This window comes from Trifolium pratense, linkage group LG4 (assembly GCF_020283565.1).
Source record: "Trifolium pratense cultivar HEN17-A07 linkage group LG4, ARS_RC_1.1, whole genome shotgun sequence".
NCBI lineage: Eukaryota > Viridiplantae > Streptophyta > Magnoliopsida > Fabales > Fabaceae > Trifolium > Trifolium pratense.
The window spans coordinates 34,953,686-34,970,430 of NC_060062.1; the positions used below are offsets into that span (position 1 = coordinate 34,953,686).

At 31.8% G+C, this 16,745-nt stretch overlaps 3 protein-coding genes across 3 annotated transcripts; 2 read left to right on the forward strand and 1 right to left on the reverse strand.

The window, feature by feature from the left end:
* The first annotated feature begins 2,730 nt into the window (after positions 1 to 2,730).
* LOC123922554 (two-component response regulator ORR26-like) lies at positions 2,731 to 3,633 on the forward strand. Its single transcript, XM_045975260.1, has one exon. The coding sequence runs from the start codon at positions 2,731 to 2,733 to the stop codon at positions 3,631 to 3,633; it is 903 nt and encodes a 300-aa protein (XP_045831216.1).
* A 5,852-nt stretch (positions 3,634 to 9,485) lies between these two features.
* Positions 9,486 to 10,013, forward strand: LOC123922555. The gene has a single exon (XM_045975262.1). The coding sequence runs from the start codon at positions 9,486 to 9,488 to the stop codon at positions 10,011 to 10,013; it is 528 nt and encodes a 175-aa protein (XP_045831218.1).
* A 1,223-nt stretch (positions 10,014 to 11,236) lies between these two features.
* On the reverse strand, positions 11,237 to 15,328 carry LOC123924018 (probable inactive receptor kinase At5g58300). Its single transcript, XM_045976782.1, has 3 exons — positions 14,830 to 15,328; positions 12,323 to 13,670; positions 11,237 to 12,108 (listed from the first exon to the last, which is right to left on the reverse strand). The coding sequence occupies exons 2-3, from the start codon at positions 13,656 to 13,658 to the stop codon at positions 11,480 to 11,482; spliced, it is 1,965 nt and encodes a 654-aa protein (XP_045832738.1). The 5' UTR covers positions 13,659 to 13,670; positions 14,830 to 15,328; the 3' UTR covers positions 11,237 to 11,479.
* Between the last annotated feature and the right edge of the window lie 1,417 nt (positions 15,329 to 16,745).

The window sequence follows — 16,745 nt, forward strand, 5'->3', positions numbered from 1 at the left end:
GCTTATCTGATCAATCTGGTCTATGGTTACCTTTGCTGCAGTTCCGATATGGCGGCGAAAATGGTTACTTGGATTTAGAATCATTAGCGGTGTGTGGTAGACATGACTCAATATGGTGGGGAGATATTGTAAAGGTTGATAGAGGAAACCCCTTATGTTTTCAGTGGTTTGAAGACGCCGTGCATAGAAGGATTTGTAATGGTGAAAGTACGTTGTTTTGGTCGCATAGATGGCTTGGTAGTTGTACTTTGAAAGAGAGATAACAAGTTGTTTTCTGTTACGTACTGTTAATAAAAATGCTTTAGTGTCAGATTTTTTATGTCGTGAGGGTGAATGATGGAATCATTGTTAGCAGAGAAGATTATATGCCTGGGAGGAGGCTCAACTGATGGAGTTAGAAGAGATGCTAGCTGGCGTGTCTGCGAGCCACAGATCAGTTGATAAATGGGTCTAGAAGTACGATACAGCTGCTGGTTTTTCTGTTAAATCAGCATATTATTTGCTGCAAGAGTTGCTAGTTCAGGACCAAGGTGATGAAAGACACTGTAATGCTTATAAGAAGCTTCAGAAGTGTTCAGCCCCATCGAATTTGTTATTCATGGATGGAGAGTTCTTCTCAATAGAACCGCGACGAAGGAACATTTGTATGCAAAAAGACTTATTAACGGATATAGCATTTTATGCGTGTTTTGTGTGTCTAATATTGAGAGTTGCAATTATGTACTATTCTCCTGTCCGTTGGGCGTTCGCGTTGGTGGCTGGGCTTTGAAGGCGCATTCGCTGCAATGGCGGTTGATCATTTTATGCACCTTGTGTGATTATCTGTAATTTGGTCCTTATGGATAGATAGTAACAAATGTGTGTTTGAAGGGAAGATTGCTTATCAGAATGCAATTTATTTTAAATGCCAAACTCTGTTTTGGATTGGGTGAGGGAGCCTATGATGTGTATGGTAGGTAGCTAAGTGGTGCTCAAACCAAGAGCTTCACTCTGGTGTTTCATTTTTGAGTGTGTACGGTAGGTTCTTTAGCATATGTATCTACTTTATGCAGATTTTTGTGTTATTTGCGATATATCCAACTTTCGAGCACATGATTGGACGAGTCCTCTGCAACCTTTCATAGAAGATGGGTGATTGCTTCACTGTGGTGTTTTTATTTTTGAGTGCTAATATTTCATGAGATTAAAAATCATCATAAATTATTTTCACAATACTTACAATAACCTTCCAATAAAATTGGAGATTAAAATTTGATTTTCGAAAATGTTCACATTTCATCAATCACATTATTAAATTATAAGGAATGTATTTAGTAGTTTAACTTTAAAGTATTCAAACTTCTTTCAAAACATTACATTCTTAAGTTCTTCCGAATAAAACAGTCCTTCAAAATTTAAATATAATTACTCTCTGAAAAGAAAAAAAAGAAGTTACCAAACCGACACCCACAATATATACCGTAAATTTCTGTACTCTAAAAATAAAAATAAAAGAAGAGAAAACTATATAAAAAAGAGTTAAATGAGTTTTTAGTCCTTATAAATATCTCAAATTTCGGTTTTTGTCCGTATAAATTATTTTAGCAAGTTTTGGTCTCTCAAATATTTTGTCACAATTTTTGGTCCTACTTTTCGATCAACTCTTGAGTACTTTCAAATTTTTTAATGACTTTTTGTATTCATGTTTTTAATATTATAAGAACATCTTCCATAAAAATTTAGAACTTTTTAAAATAATTAAGATGAAATATTTATGAATTTTTTAGCCAAAAAAACTGAAAAATTCACATCTAATTAATCCATTGTTAAAAATAAATAATTTTTTGCAAGAGACATTATGATAATGGATATACGATACCACGAAAAAAAATTATAAGGACTAAGAATAAAATTTAAAATATTTATAGTGACTAATAAAATAATAAAAGAATATAAGATTTGGATACCCATCTTTTTCCCTCAATTTCTATAATAATAATAATAATAATAATAATAATAATAATAATAATAATAATAATGGGCAAAAAAAATGGAAAGCCCACAAAAGATAATACTAATAATAAGGATAGATATTACCGTTAGTAAGATAAAATAAAAAGAATAAATGCAGAAAAATAATAAAATGAGCTGGCAAGACGTGTTGACAAAGTATTACCGTTATTACTAAAACCCTATATATATTACACAGTACTCTACTCATTGTTTCTGTTCTCACTAAATTCTTCACTCTCACTCATTCTTTCTAAATTCTTCATCGCTCTCGCTAAATTCTTCATCGCTCTTACGATACAATTCTTGATTTCTTGCAAGTTCTGTTCTCCACTAATTCCCCTCAGAATTTATCTCATATCAAGGTTGCAAGAAGGGTTACTCTGTTTGACGAACGAAGGGATACTCTCTCTGTTGGTTCTCTCGCCTTAAATCAAGGTTGCCTTGAATTTTTCTGTTCTAATTCCCCTCAAAATTATCTCTTGTTTCTGTGTTCTCTTCTTGCCCCTCCCTCAGAATTTATCTCCTATTCTTCATCGCCAAGGTTGCCGTCGTTCCGCCGTCATCCTTCGCAAACGACTCTGTTTGGGATAATTCACTTACGGTACAATAATTCCTCCCTCCCTTATTCATTCTTGATTTCTTGCGAGTTCTCCACTAATTCCCCACAGAAAGAAGAGATACTCTGTTTGTTTCTGTGTTCTCTTCTTGCCCCTCGGAATTGAAAGGTTTCTTGGTGCGATGGATCTTTCCACTGAGTTTGATGACCTAATTCCCTACCACTTACTAGAGAGTTTAAGAGTCTTTGTGATTGATCATGACACCACTCAACTTCATGTCATTGCAAATATGTGTATTGAATGCAACTATCAAGTTATCACATCCACTTTGGCTTCTTTTGCCCTAAATCTTTTGAGACAAACAAAGGGTCCTTTTTTTGATTTGATATTAATTGATGATCAAATGCCGGATATGGATTCGTACGACTTTTTGCAACATGTTACACAAGAAATTAAAATTCCGGTCATTATGATGGGTGTTGATGACACAACAAGTGAAAGGATGAATGGGGCTTGTGATTATTGGCTAAAACCTTTGAATCCGAATTATATCAAAAACATGTCGCAACATGTTGCAACAATTCAACATGATCAAATTGAAAGAGTGTCGGAGGTGGTCAAAACAGGACAAAAACGAAAGAAAAGAGATGAAGAAAGTGAAACAAAGAAGAATCGGGTATCATGGGTGTCATCACCGGAGCTTCAAGACAAATTTTTAAGAGCTGTGAATCAACTTGGCATTGAAAAGGCAACGCCAAAACAAATTACTGAATTGATGGATGTTCGGGGTTTGGAAACCTCGCATGTTGCTAGTCATTTGCAGAAATTCAGAATTCGTCATTTCAATTGTTCAAGTAAAAAGACAAAGCCAAAAAGTGGAAGGGCCAATTCAAATGTTCCTCATGAAAGCATTCAAGTTGTTGAGTCAATGCCAGAACAAGATAAAAAATTTGATAGCAATTTTCTTCATGCACAGCAACAACATCCGATTCCGATGGTGTTTGATGATTTTGAAGTTTCCAATATTTTGAGTAACAAAACCAACATGATGCTAGATGATTCATCATCATTATATTTTGACTAGGATTCTAGTTTACTGTCAACTGTAAGTACATTTGGTACATTTGGTCACTTTAGTGATATTTTTCATTTATCCTTGTTGACTACTATTAGTCAACTCTTAACTCTTAGTTGATGTAATCTCTCTTTCAATGTTTTTAATAAAATCATTTCTTTTTATTATCTCTGGGTTTTATTTTTGTGTCTCCTTTTTATTTTCTTCTATTAGTATATATGTATATAAGGCATTTAAAACAAATGTTAATGCAAATTCCATGTCTTACATAAAAGAAATTACTCAATCTTGAACCAATTAAAGTGTATGGTTCCTTATGCTTTGCCACCGCATCAAATTTTCTTATTGAAGCCAAATTGATTTGCAAATGTCATCACATTACATTGTGAAAGAAAGAAACTACTATTACACTTCTTGAGTAACAGACCATACTGACGAGTCCAGCAACTTCCATTGCTCTATTTTCTTCCTTTATGAAAAATATAGCGCCGAATAATAAGAAGAAATGAATCTGTACTTGGCTAAATATATTCATTAGAAAGTTAAAAGCTTGATTCATTTTCTCGCATGGTCTGTTGACTGTTGTGTTGTCCATCGGATGTATCCACCAAATATTTGAAGAATCTGAACTATTATCCTAATTTTCATATACTGTTCTTGCATGTCTTTAAAACTGTAACCCCAAAAATTAGTGATTTGAGAACTTGTAGAAAGCAGGAATGGAGTTTTAGATGGTATTACACAGGATATATTTGGACCTACGAATATATTTGGCCGTAAGATACTGGTTGCAATGAGAAGCTCGTGTGGCGGCACACACCTTGGCTTGGTGCACATGCTGCTAAAGGGCTTGTGAGGCCTCTTCGGCGCGCACTTCAGGTTGATTTGAACTCTTCCATAAAGGCATGCCTGTTCGGATACTTTAGTCAGAAAACAAGACTTCTTGTTCACCGAAGATCCCCATTTGACTCGCATTCAGAAGGCGATGTAGTTTATTGGGTGACCACCATAAATTCATTTCTCGACGACTATAAACCTGTTGAAGGGATTATGATTGCTCACTCGGGTCAATCTGTAGTGACACTTTTCAGGTTTTGGGGAAACAGCAATGAGCCACACTAAGACCAGGATGGAAGAAACATGGACAATTGAGGAGCTGTCATTCAACGTTCCCGGCCTTTCCATAGACTGATTCATTCCTCCATCGGAGCTTTGGTTTGCTTCTAGTAGTGAAGCCTCCGAGCTTCCAGCCTTCCACAAGGTCAGAGGGTGAAGAGTAAGACCGCTGTGGCTACAGTGCATACCACGCCAAAGTTGCACACTTACGAAAATCACAAGAATGCAATACAAATAACATTAACTGGACAGTGGATGTTTAGCAAAGACGAAGTTTCAGAATTAGCCTAATTGTTGTAACGTTAATACTTTCGGTTCATCCTGTGACAACTTACTGAGGTAAAATGGTAAAGATTATTGTGGCAGGGTTCATCGAATTTGTAAATAGAACTGATCAGTCACAAATTCTGAAAAGTGATTTCCATTACTCTAGGTTTTTTTTATGTACATCAAGGTTTGTTTTTTCCACTTCATTAACTTTAGTGTGAATTTGGGAATCTGCTGATTGTTTTATAAGCTATAATTCATGTAGGTGTTTCTTAATTTCATATGTGAAAGCATTCTACCATGATGCTTGAATGTATTTAATTCTAGTTTTTATTATGAATTGTAAACCAAGTAGCGCAAATTAAGCAGAAGCTAAACTGTTACGGGAACTAGGATTTTATGCTTTTTATAAGGACACATAATTGAACAATTTGTCCCAAGCTTCTAACAATATTTAATTTAGTAATTGTAACTATTGTCCCAAGAAAGGAACTCGCCCTTTGACACCACACCAAGGGATAAGAGCTGATTACTGGCAATGACTTGGTGAAAGGAATCTATGAGACAAGGTTCTCAAACCGGGTTCCGACGACTTTCGGTGGACGCAGAGCCAATGAGTCTTTAAGTAAGTGGGCGTTAAGTGTAACGAGTCTAAGGGCGGGATAAAGCTTGAAAGGAATTGACGGGCGTAGGTAGGCTTAATTATAGATACGAGATCAATTGACGGGCGTAAGCATGCAGTCTTATTTACTACTTGATCAGAAGAAAGGACCGTAAACGTATTCTATTTAACTTAACATAGGTAATTTTAGATGTAGATCTTTTTTAGTATAGAGATGACCGACTTTGATGTAGAACATCATGGTATGTTGATTTTTTCTCAATAACTTGTAACCTGGAATTTAACTGTCATTCTCTCGTATTTATCAGTTTTATGCGTGTGTTTTGATTGAAGGACTCATATTTGTTTCCTTTCTGTCGTTAATGCATAAATTTGGCACATAAACTCTACCATGTATTACATTTTCTGACCATAGAGAAGTTTGAATATAATCATTTGTTTTCTTGTAGGCGTATAACTATTAGTCAGCTGATACTAGTTACAACAAATGCAAATTACCCTAAGGGTGCTTTTACACAAGGTAGCATTGTTTCAGTTTGATATTTGGAGAAAATGCAATGCCGATCTGTTATTGTATTTCCTTAGGGTGTTAACTCATATAAAACTTAACAAGTATAGCCTTTTATTAGCAACTGTCACTGCCAATTTAAATAACAGACATTGTGTACAACTGTATTATAGATATGGAGAAAATGTGAGAGAAGCCGATTACAATCCCAAGTGGACTTGCCCTTGTTGCCGAAAAATTTGCAGCTGCAATAGTTGCCGTAGGAAAAATGGTTGGATGCCTACTGGTAATATATACAATAAAGTTAGTTACACGGTTTGACATTTGCATAAATGAGTACATTTTTTGCTTCACATTCTTTAACCTGAGAACACACCTGATCAAATTAAGGATGTGATTATGCAGTATATAACTCCAGAAGAAAGCATTATCTTCTCTTGAATGTTCTTTCTGCTGCAGTTGATTTTCCTACTTGTGACTTTATTAGGATGTCACTTTCTGTTTGAAACACAACATTTAGTTCAATGCAATATCTATTGGCTTGAAGATGTTCTACCAATCTCCTTATGCTTCCTAAAGGTTATCAAATACTTCCAAAAAAACAACATTAATAATTGAAGTTTTAGTCTTTCCATCTTCATCCAAAATGCACATCTTCAAACCTACTACATATTTCATGTATATATTTGTCATTCTAAAAACCTAGCTAATTGATAATAATAGGTATTGTTCAAAAGATTAAATTACTTGACAACATTAATTAATGTTAGATTTCTAAAGTGTATATGTAGTACACTGTTCCTAATGTTTGAAGCCATAAGTTAAATTGTGGAAAACTAATCTCATTATATGAAGGGACGTGACGTCATTGAAGAAAAATTAATCTTATAATAATGAAAAAAACATAGGGGAGAAACAGGTAGTTTTACTTTTTTTTTTTTTTTTTTTTTTTATAACAGAGGGCCTAAACCCAGTTTTACTATTTATTAAATGAGCAACACTTGTTTGGGCACAAAATACACACATAAATCAAAAAATTTAAAGAAAATAAAATTGTCACATCAAATTATATTACTTTAATTTTTTTTTTATATTTATGTTTTTTGGGTGTGTGCCAACAAATCATATTTATAATTGTGCCTATTAAAGAATTTCTCTTATTAAGTAGTCTAATATTGTCAAATAAAAGTTTGACAAATGCATATGTTTGTTTTTTTTTTTTTTTTGCGTCCACTTCTTTGGGATAAAGTGCCTTGGTTTTAATAACCCTTTATGGCTTTATAGAAGCATATTATTCTTTAGCCTTTGTAGCTTGTACCTTATCTTGCCCTCCCTCTAATAAATTTTATTCATCAATATCATATAGTCATATAATTGTTAATATTTTAAAATCTAGATGATCCACTGACAGAATTTGAATTGTTGTTATGATTCTTCTTCACTATGAGCATTGCAATATGACAATATGAAGCATTGCTTATGCAGCACCTGGAAAAAGAAATACAAAGATCCAATATGTAAATTGAAATTTTAGTTAGACGCTTGTAAATGTAAGGCCAAATGTTAGCTTTAAAGGTATCATCTTCCTAACTTCAACAATAGTGTATTGTGCTTCCATTACAAAAGTACTCATTGTAAAGACATATTAATGCTCTCTGAATACTCGGTTACAAAAATTTTCCAAAACCATGAACTCTATTCTACACTATCCATATGTTAAACTGTTTGAAGGTATTGCAATGTGTGTAGTTGAATATGTTCATCACTTTTCTACTTGAAGAATCAATGTTAATTCAAAATTTGAAGAACCATAAAGATGTCATGGTAAATGTAAAGTAAAGATTCAATCATATCATCATATCATATTGATACCTTAGAATTACTCAAATATTTGAATTTACTCAAAAATAATATAACCATAGTGGAGAAACCATACCCGGTACCTCCATAATCTTTGAATTTCCTTTCAACACAAGAAGAGATTCTTGCAAACACTTCTTTAATCTTAGTGCTGCAAATTTTGCTGTTACCACTCAAAATAATGTTCTTCTTAGTAACTTTAGTGTGCCGAAAAAAGACCCTGATATGAAGGAGTACTTGGTAAATGTCACCTTAGATGCCCTTGTTGTTACCTTAGAATCTTTTTAGATACCTGAACACTTTTTTTTTCAAAGTGTTTAGGTAACCAAAAATAAATTTGGAAAAATTTTACATACCTGCACGCTTTTTTTTAAAGTGTTCAGGTAACAAAAAAAGTTAGAAAAATTACACATACCTGCATACTTTTTTTCCAAAGTGTTAAGATAAAAAAAAAATTGTATATACCTGAACACTTTTGAAAAAATTAGAAAAATTTCATATACCAGAACACTTTTACCAAAGTGTTCCGGTAACAAAATAAATTTACATACCATAACACTTTTTTCCAAAGTGTTCCGGTAACCAAATTTTTGTCATAAGGGTTTTAGTTTATATATGAGGGAAAATCGTCCATTTAAAATTAATATTGGGGTAGATGGACAATTGTTGGGGTATAAAAAAAATTCCCAAAATAGATATATAAGAAACTAAAGTAAATATTTTTGTATTAGTAATTTAAATGCAGTTATAAATAATCTTGTATAAAAATGTAATCATTAATAAAAATAATTATTCTCATTTTAATTTTTAAAAAGTATGAAAAATTGTTGAGTGAATTTAATTTTTAATAGTATGAAATATGAATGTTATATTATATATTGTGTATTATTTCTTAATATAATTATAATAATATATATTTAATTAAAAATGGTCCGACCTGGTTGGACCCCGATCGGACCAGTTGAACCTTGAACCGGTAAGCTTACCGGTTCGATGACCGGTTCGGTTCTGATTACCTTGTTGTAAAATATGAAATTGACTTAAATAATGATAAATTTATTAAATTATTGTATTACTAAATGCTATAGGACTATTTTATTACAATTTAATCATGGTGTGTGTATTCTAAATATAAAATGTCTTATTTGTAAAAAAATCAGGATCATGAACTTAAAATATAAGTCAAGGGTTTCCCCTTTTTTAATATATTAATTTGCTATTTTTAAGAAAAAATATCATAAATAAAATCAATCAGTCAAAATAATCATAAATAAAGTTAATTCTTTTTGACTGGTAAATAACTTAAAGGAAAAAAAAAAATCATAAATAAATCAATCAGTCAAAAAAATCATAAATAAAGTTCATTCTTTTTGCCTGGTATATAACTTAAATAATAAATTTATTAATCCAAAATAATATTAATTATCTTATATAAATTTGGTTAACACCACTAAGTTTATCACATCAATAACACTATCATTGAAAGATATGGCAGCACATGTGATTCGAAATGTCGAACCGATTCATGAAGTTTGGATCAAACCGATATCTAATTTTATAAAATGTAATGTCGATGCATCTTTTTCCATCAATCATGACTTGGTGGGAATTGGTATTATAATTCGCGATCACTGTGGTCATTTTGTCAAGGCAAAAACTATCCAATTTACACCTTTTTTAGAGGTCCCAGAAGGTAAGGCTCAAGGCCTCTTACATGCTATAAATTGGGTTATTGAGTTGGGTTTGGTTAACATTGTTTTTGAGCTGGATGCTAAGATTGTAGTTGATGCTTTTAATAATTTCAAAGTTGATATGTCTAACTTTGGTTTAATTATTGACCAATGTCGTAATTTAGTTGCTCAAAGTTTACCAAACTCAAAAATTGTGTTTATTGAGAAGAAAGCAAACAAAGCAGCTAGGGTATTAGCAAGTGTGGCTTTAGATATGGTTTGTCCTCAAGTTTATCATCATGTTCCATTATGTATTTCCTCTATTATTTTTAATGAAATGATATGAGTTTCAATTTGGAAAAAAGAAATAAATAAATCATGTATTTGAGATTACTGCTGCTGTTGGTAGTATTTATTAAATATATTATATTTACTTTTTAGTGGTTTTTTGTGGTTTGCTAAATAGTTCTATTATTTTAGTTTCAATGGTTGTATCTCTTCATGACTAAGATATGTTATTTCATGATGGTGAATGAATAAAATAAATATATCAAATTATAATATGGACCACTTATTTAAGTGGTCTATCGTGCACTAATACTTAAAAAATATTTAAAATATTAATGATGACATACGTTGTTGTTTAAAAATATATGTTAATGGTCATCTTTACTTTTATGATTAAAATAATGATTTAATTGATATCGATTTGATTAAAACAATAGATAATAAAGATATAATGCGTATATAATTGACCTTAATAATGTCATTTTTTTAGTCGTAAAAACAAAGAGAGTCACGATTGTTTTACTTTTAAAGAATATTGTCGATAGTCGTTAGCAGGGATGAAGCTAGTAGGGGGACCGACAGAGGCCACGACCCCCTAACTTTTTTTAAATATTAGTATGTCATTATATTATTAGTTTAATTTCATTTTTTATCCTTCAATTTTATTAAACTCATGAAAATGTTCTCCTATTCTATAATTCAATTTTTAAGCTTTATTTATACTTTGTAAATTTTATCTCAATAAATATTTTCCTCCTAAAAATGGTTTTTTTTTTTGTACTAAAAAGGTGATTTATATTGCTCCAATATTGAATTTAATGGCGAAATATCTTTTTAAAGACTAAAATTCACTTTATTTTATACAAAAACTTGCAATTTTTATGATAAAACGCATGAATTAAAATCAAAATTACAATAAATATGAAAATAATGGCAAAACAATCCGACTTAATAAAAGTGTCCCATAAAATACAGAATCACAATATTAACTTTAGATTTATATTACAATTGATTCTATATGTTATGTTTTGAAAACTTAGTTTTTCTTTACTAAATTATATTTTTAAATCCGGCTCCCCTAAGTTTAATTCCGGGCTCCATCCCTGGTCGTTAGGATTTTTAATAATTTTAAACATCGGTCTATGTTGAACCACTTGTGAAACTGATCCACCGTAGCATTAGTCAAATAAACATAACTCTTGAACTGGTCCACCATAGGATCTGCCATATATCACTCTATTTGGTAAAACAGTGTAACATCTATTGGTGGCACAAACAGTGTAACAGCAATTCAAGAAGATCAAATTGTTCTCGAATGAAAATCATCAATTGAATCACAACTTTAATACAGCACAATTCCAAGAAAAATAAACCTTCCTACTGAACAAAATAACTCAAATTAATAATTCTATCTGAGGGTGTCTCAAGCTCTTTCATATTCCTTTAAATGTTACTTCCTAGACAAACAAGTTCAATAAATCAATTTGTTTGGAACACAAGAAAAAAGGGCAGCAGCAGAGTTAATCAGGGAGTTTGAACAGTTAAATCCTTGGATTTATTATCGTCAGAAGATGGTCGGTTATCCGAGTCAGATTGCCGAATTTCTTCAATCATTCTCACTACTTCCTCCATGTTAGGCCTCATATCTGGAACCTTTGCGACACAAGCCATGCCAATTTGCAACATTTGCACCATTTCTTCTTCAATATTTTGGTACCTCATTAGCTCCACGTCGAAAACCTCAGCGGTCCACTCCTCCCGAACAACGGACTGAACCCATCTAGGGAGATCAACCATGTCATCGCGTACCGGAGACTGTTGTGGCGCTTTACCTGTAAGCATTTCCAAAAGGAGGACGCCAAAACTGTATACATCTGATTTATGAGTGTGCTTCCGAGTTTCAATTACTTCAGGAGCACGGTAGCCTGCGGCTCTAGAAGGGGTTGCCGGGACGTTCATGAGCGGAGTCAGGCCGAAATCGGAAATGCAGCCATCGTTATCTTGGTTTAGGAGGACATTGGAGGATTTCACATTTCCATGTGCAAATTTTGGACCACCTACTGAATGTAAATGAGCAATTCCTCGGGCAATTCCGAGAGTGATTTTTACTCGCGTGTTCCAATCTAAAGTTGTTCTTCCACCTGTCCTAGTACCTGTCATCAAATTCAGATGATAACAAATTTCATCTCTAAAATTTAATATTCAAATGGAGGGTTACAATGCAATGAATAAAAGGTGAAATTAATTTAACTTAATCTAAATTGAACTTAATCTAAGTATATATAAGCTTAAACATAGAGTAGAAGAGAAAGAGTTCAATTTCATAAGCCTAAAAAACTGAAACAAGGAGAAAGAGAAAATGCATACCATGCAAGAGTATAGATAGATTTCCATTTGGGTAATAGTCACAAACCAAAAGCTTCTCATCCTTCGAATAATAATAAGCGCGAAGCGGAACGACATTCGGGTGACTTCCAATGCTTCCTATAATCTCCATCTGCTGTTCAAATTCCCTCTTGCCAACCACAACTTCTTTCAACCTTTTCACTACAACTGTCGTTAACTCTTCTAAAATAGCCTTATAAGCAGTACCATAACTACCCTTTCCGAGAACCTCAGCTGAAGCCCTCAACAAATCCTCGAGATCAAAATTATAAGAGCAGCCCTCAAAGAAAACCAATTTGTTTTTCTCAGATTCTTGAACTCCACTTCCAAACTCTTCTTTCGGCTTTTCATTCCTTCCACCACCACCAATAGGACCCTTCGCTTTAACTTCTCTCGAGGTTCCATTATCTTTTTTCTTTAAACAACAAAGAACAATGACAAGTGCTACGAAAAACAACAGAACAGCTCCACCAACAGCAATTGCAATGATAGCTCCTTTACTCAGTTTATTTTTTGAGCCGTGTTTTACAGGAGCCAATGCAGGAGGAGCCGGTGAAGGAGGGACTCTGGAACACGGCTTTAGAGGCAATCCACATAAAAGGGAGTTTCCTTCAAAGGATGAACTTGAGAAGTTATGAAGAGATGAAGGGATAGAGCCATTCAAATGGTTGTAGCTTAAATTCAAATATTTGAGGTTGACATGGAAATCCGGTATCGGTCCAGATAATGAGTTGTTCTCGAGGCTCAATCGAGTTAATTGTGTTAAATTTAGCAATGTCTTTGGAATTCTACCTTTGAATGAATTGTATGACAAAACAAGTGCATTGAGTTGCGACGATAATGAGGTTGGCAATTCACCAGAAAGATTATTATGTTGAAGGAAGAGATATTGTAGAGACGGAAGAGAAGTAATATCAGGAGGTAGACTTCCACTAAGTAGGTTCGAGCGAAGGCTTATAGTTTTGAGTGAGTCAATTTTGCCAAGTGTATTGGCTGGAATGGTGCCTACTAATCCGACTCCAGGGAGCCGGACAGAAACAACACGAGTTTGGTTTGGATTACAAGTTATGCCTATCCAAGATGTACATATTGAGGTAGCTAGGTCCCATTTAAGGTTGCGACGATGAGGGACGGAAGAAACAAAATCAAGAAGGGCTTGCTTATCGGAATTCAGGTCAGAAGTAACTAGAGGAAAAAGAATAACAATGATAAAAAAGAAAGATTGCAACGGAGGTCTGTAGAACTTCATGGTGACTTTTTTAACTGTAAGGTATAAGAATAAGTTATTGACAATTGAATTCAATGTAACTTCGGTCATCTTTCATATTTCCTGCATTAGCACCATAAACACAAATCAATGTGAGGATTTAGTATCATGAAGAAATGAACAATATATCACAAAGTTAGAATGTGGAATTACAACGACAATGTTTCAGAAAATATTTAGAATAATTCAGTTATTCTAAAGGAGCATCCACATCAGTCAAGAGACATATAGGCAGTTGTAACAAATGTGGATAAACAACTTAATTAAGCGTTTGATATAGTAAGTGCTTATGAATAAGTTCTTTCTACAACAAAAGATAAAATGAAGTTAAATTATTTTCGTATAAGTTGTAAATTGTTTCGGTAAGCTCTTCCAAAACAATCTCATAAGAGCTTATTTATACCAGTAGATAATTTCAAATAAGACAATCCAAACGGGCCAAAAGTACTTGATAAAATTTTGCATAACACAAATTAAGTATATGCTAATGAAGCTTTTCTATAAAAGGTAAAAAAATTCCAAGATTTGGCTTAGTAGTAAAGAAAAAGAACTCAAGGAAATAAATATCAATGCAAAATTAAGTCATAGGAATAGGCAATTTTAGCTTGTGTATAAGCTATAACATTCATAGTAGTTGACTAGGTTTAATGACTTGAATTAACATTTCTGCAATTAATTCTCAATCACATATAGTTTTCAAACCAACCACTAATCAATTCAAGCTTTTAGCTTTTATAGCTTTCTTCCTAACCCTTCATTAAGATTTAAGGCAAAAGAGGAACTACTAGAATTTCAACATCAAAAATAGAATGAATGAAGTAACACAAATTTTCTTCAAACACAATCACAATTAATAGACTAAGAAGGACACTTAAATAATAAATACTAATAACATTATAATCATTCAACAATTAATTATTATTTTTTTTATCAAAAAGAACAACTAAAAACAAAACAAAAATTCTCCACACCTCCAGATCCTTAAAAAACCAGAAACCAAAAAAATCATTTTGAAGCACAATTTTGAAAATTAAAAACCAAAAAACACACAATGTGGGACCCATTTTAGAGATAGAACCAAAGAATTTAGCATTCATGAAAATCACTGATAACATAAACAAAAACAAAAACCAGATCTACAAGATAATTTTTTTAGCAAAAGTTGAAGTTGGAATGCAAGAACAAAGGAAAGACAAGATTTTTAAGTGAGTTTATCAATTACCTGAAAGGAAGCAAAAAGGAGGAACAAAGATTCATAAGGGAGCTTAAAAACAGCATATCCAAAAGTGCTTATTCACTTAAGAAGGTATGAAAGTTGCTCCTTTGTTTAAGTGCTTTTTATTCCAAAGCACTTAATTCTATGATAGTATGAATATTCTGAATCTGTGTTGGTTTTTGCATGAACTGAAATTAATGAGCATTTGAAGTTTGAGATTCCAATAACAAATAACAACTACAAGAAGTAAAGATAGTGAGTTCAAATTATTTTTTAAAATAATATAAAAATAATAATAAAAGGCTCAAGATTCAGGAAAGTGAGGTATTTTTTTCCTCTTTTTAGTTTAAAAATTACTATTATTAAAGAGAAAACAAAAAGTTTAGTTAGCAAAAGAGAATAAAGAATACTAGAGTGGCCAGCAAAGCAATGATCAGTAAGTATAGAGAGAGACTCAAAGAGAGAGGGAGAGAGAGAGAGGTCAAAAAGTCAGAGGACAATGCACACGTAATAAGACAATGATACTCTTTGATAATAACCCTGTTTAAAGCCAAGATAAAAAGTGATTCCACCTAATAGTGTTTGGCATTTTGTAAATTTGATTCTTCTTAAAAATAAGTCAAATACAGGTCTAAATTAGTATCTCTTTCCCGAAATAAATAATTTAATTGATTACATTTATGTTTGTCAATGAACAACTTTAATCATTAATATCTTAAATTAACGGCAAAGTCCATGCACAAGTCATCAAAAAAATTATAACAAATAAAAATTTTATAAAATCTACCGTTGAATAGAAAGTTTATATCGTATAGATCATCCATAATTTTTTTAAAAAAATTGAAAATCATTCAATATGTTATTGAGACCCGTCAAAATTAACGGTTTATGGATTTTTATTCAATACCGTTAATTTTGATGGATCTCAATAACATATCAAATGATTTTCAAAAAAAATTTAAAAATTTATGGATGATCTAAACGATATAAAGTTTCCATCCAACGGTGAATTTTGTAAAATTCGTATTCATTATAAAAATATCTAAGACTTGTGCACCACTTAATCAAGTGGTGCATGTTAGACAAAGCCTAAATTAACTATTATTAAAAATTATAAAAATGATATATTTTGAAAATATTCATCGAGACAAATCAAACAACATCTCATATGCTAATATTATTAGGAGTACGTATTAGTAGAAAAATACAGTTAAAGAAGATCATATGAATACTATACAACGTAAAAGTAGGTCATTTATTTTAGTACAGAGGGAGTATTTGATTTTAAGAAGATAAATTTGTTGAGAATAATTTCTATTTTTTTTTAAGATTTTGTATTTAAATATAGACATATCATTAGGATTTATGATTTATATTTATGTTTAGAATATTTAAGAATATTTAACAATGAGTATGAAAAAAAAAGAATATAGAGAATGCCACATATTATATATAATATAATACTATATCTCAAGAGAGTTTATCCGTATAAAAATATATATCCCACCAAATATCAGTGGCATCAATGCAGCCTTCATAGTTCAGAAGGACATGTTAATAACAATATTCATGGCTGAGAATTTACTATTACAAAAACCATACTCATTCATGAAGGACGTGGATAAACAACAACAATAACAACAAAAATTAACTCGAATCTCAGATTAGATGCAGAAAAAAGATATCTAGTCAATGAAGACTGTTGAAAATAATACTTAAATATCTTTTGAAGATTTTAAATTTAATTATATTTTAAATTCATATTTAAAATAGATATTATTAAGATTGATGATTTATATTTATGTTTAGAATATTTAGATTTGTTTTTATTTGAAATATATATATATATATATATATATATATATATATATATATATATATATATATATATATATATGATTTATGAATATTTTATATTACTT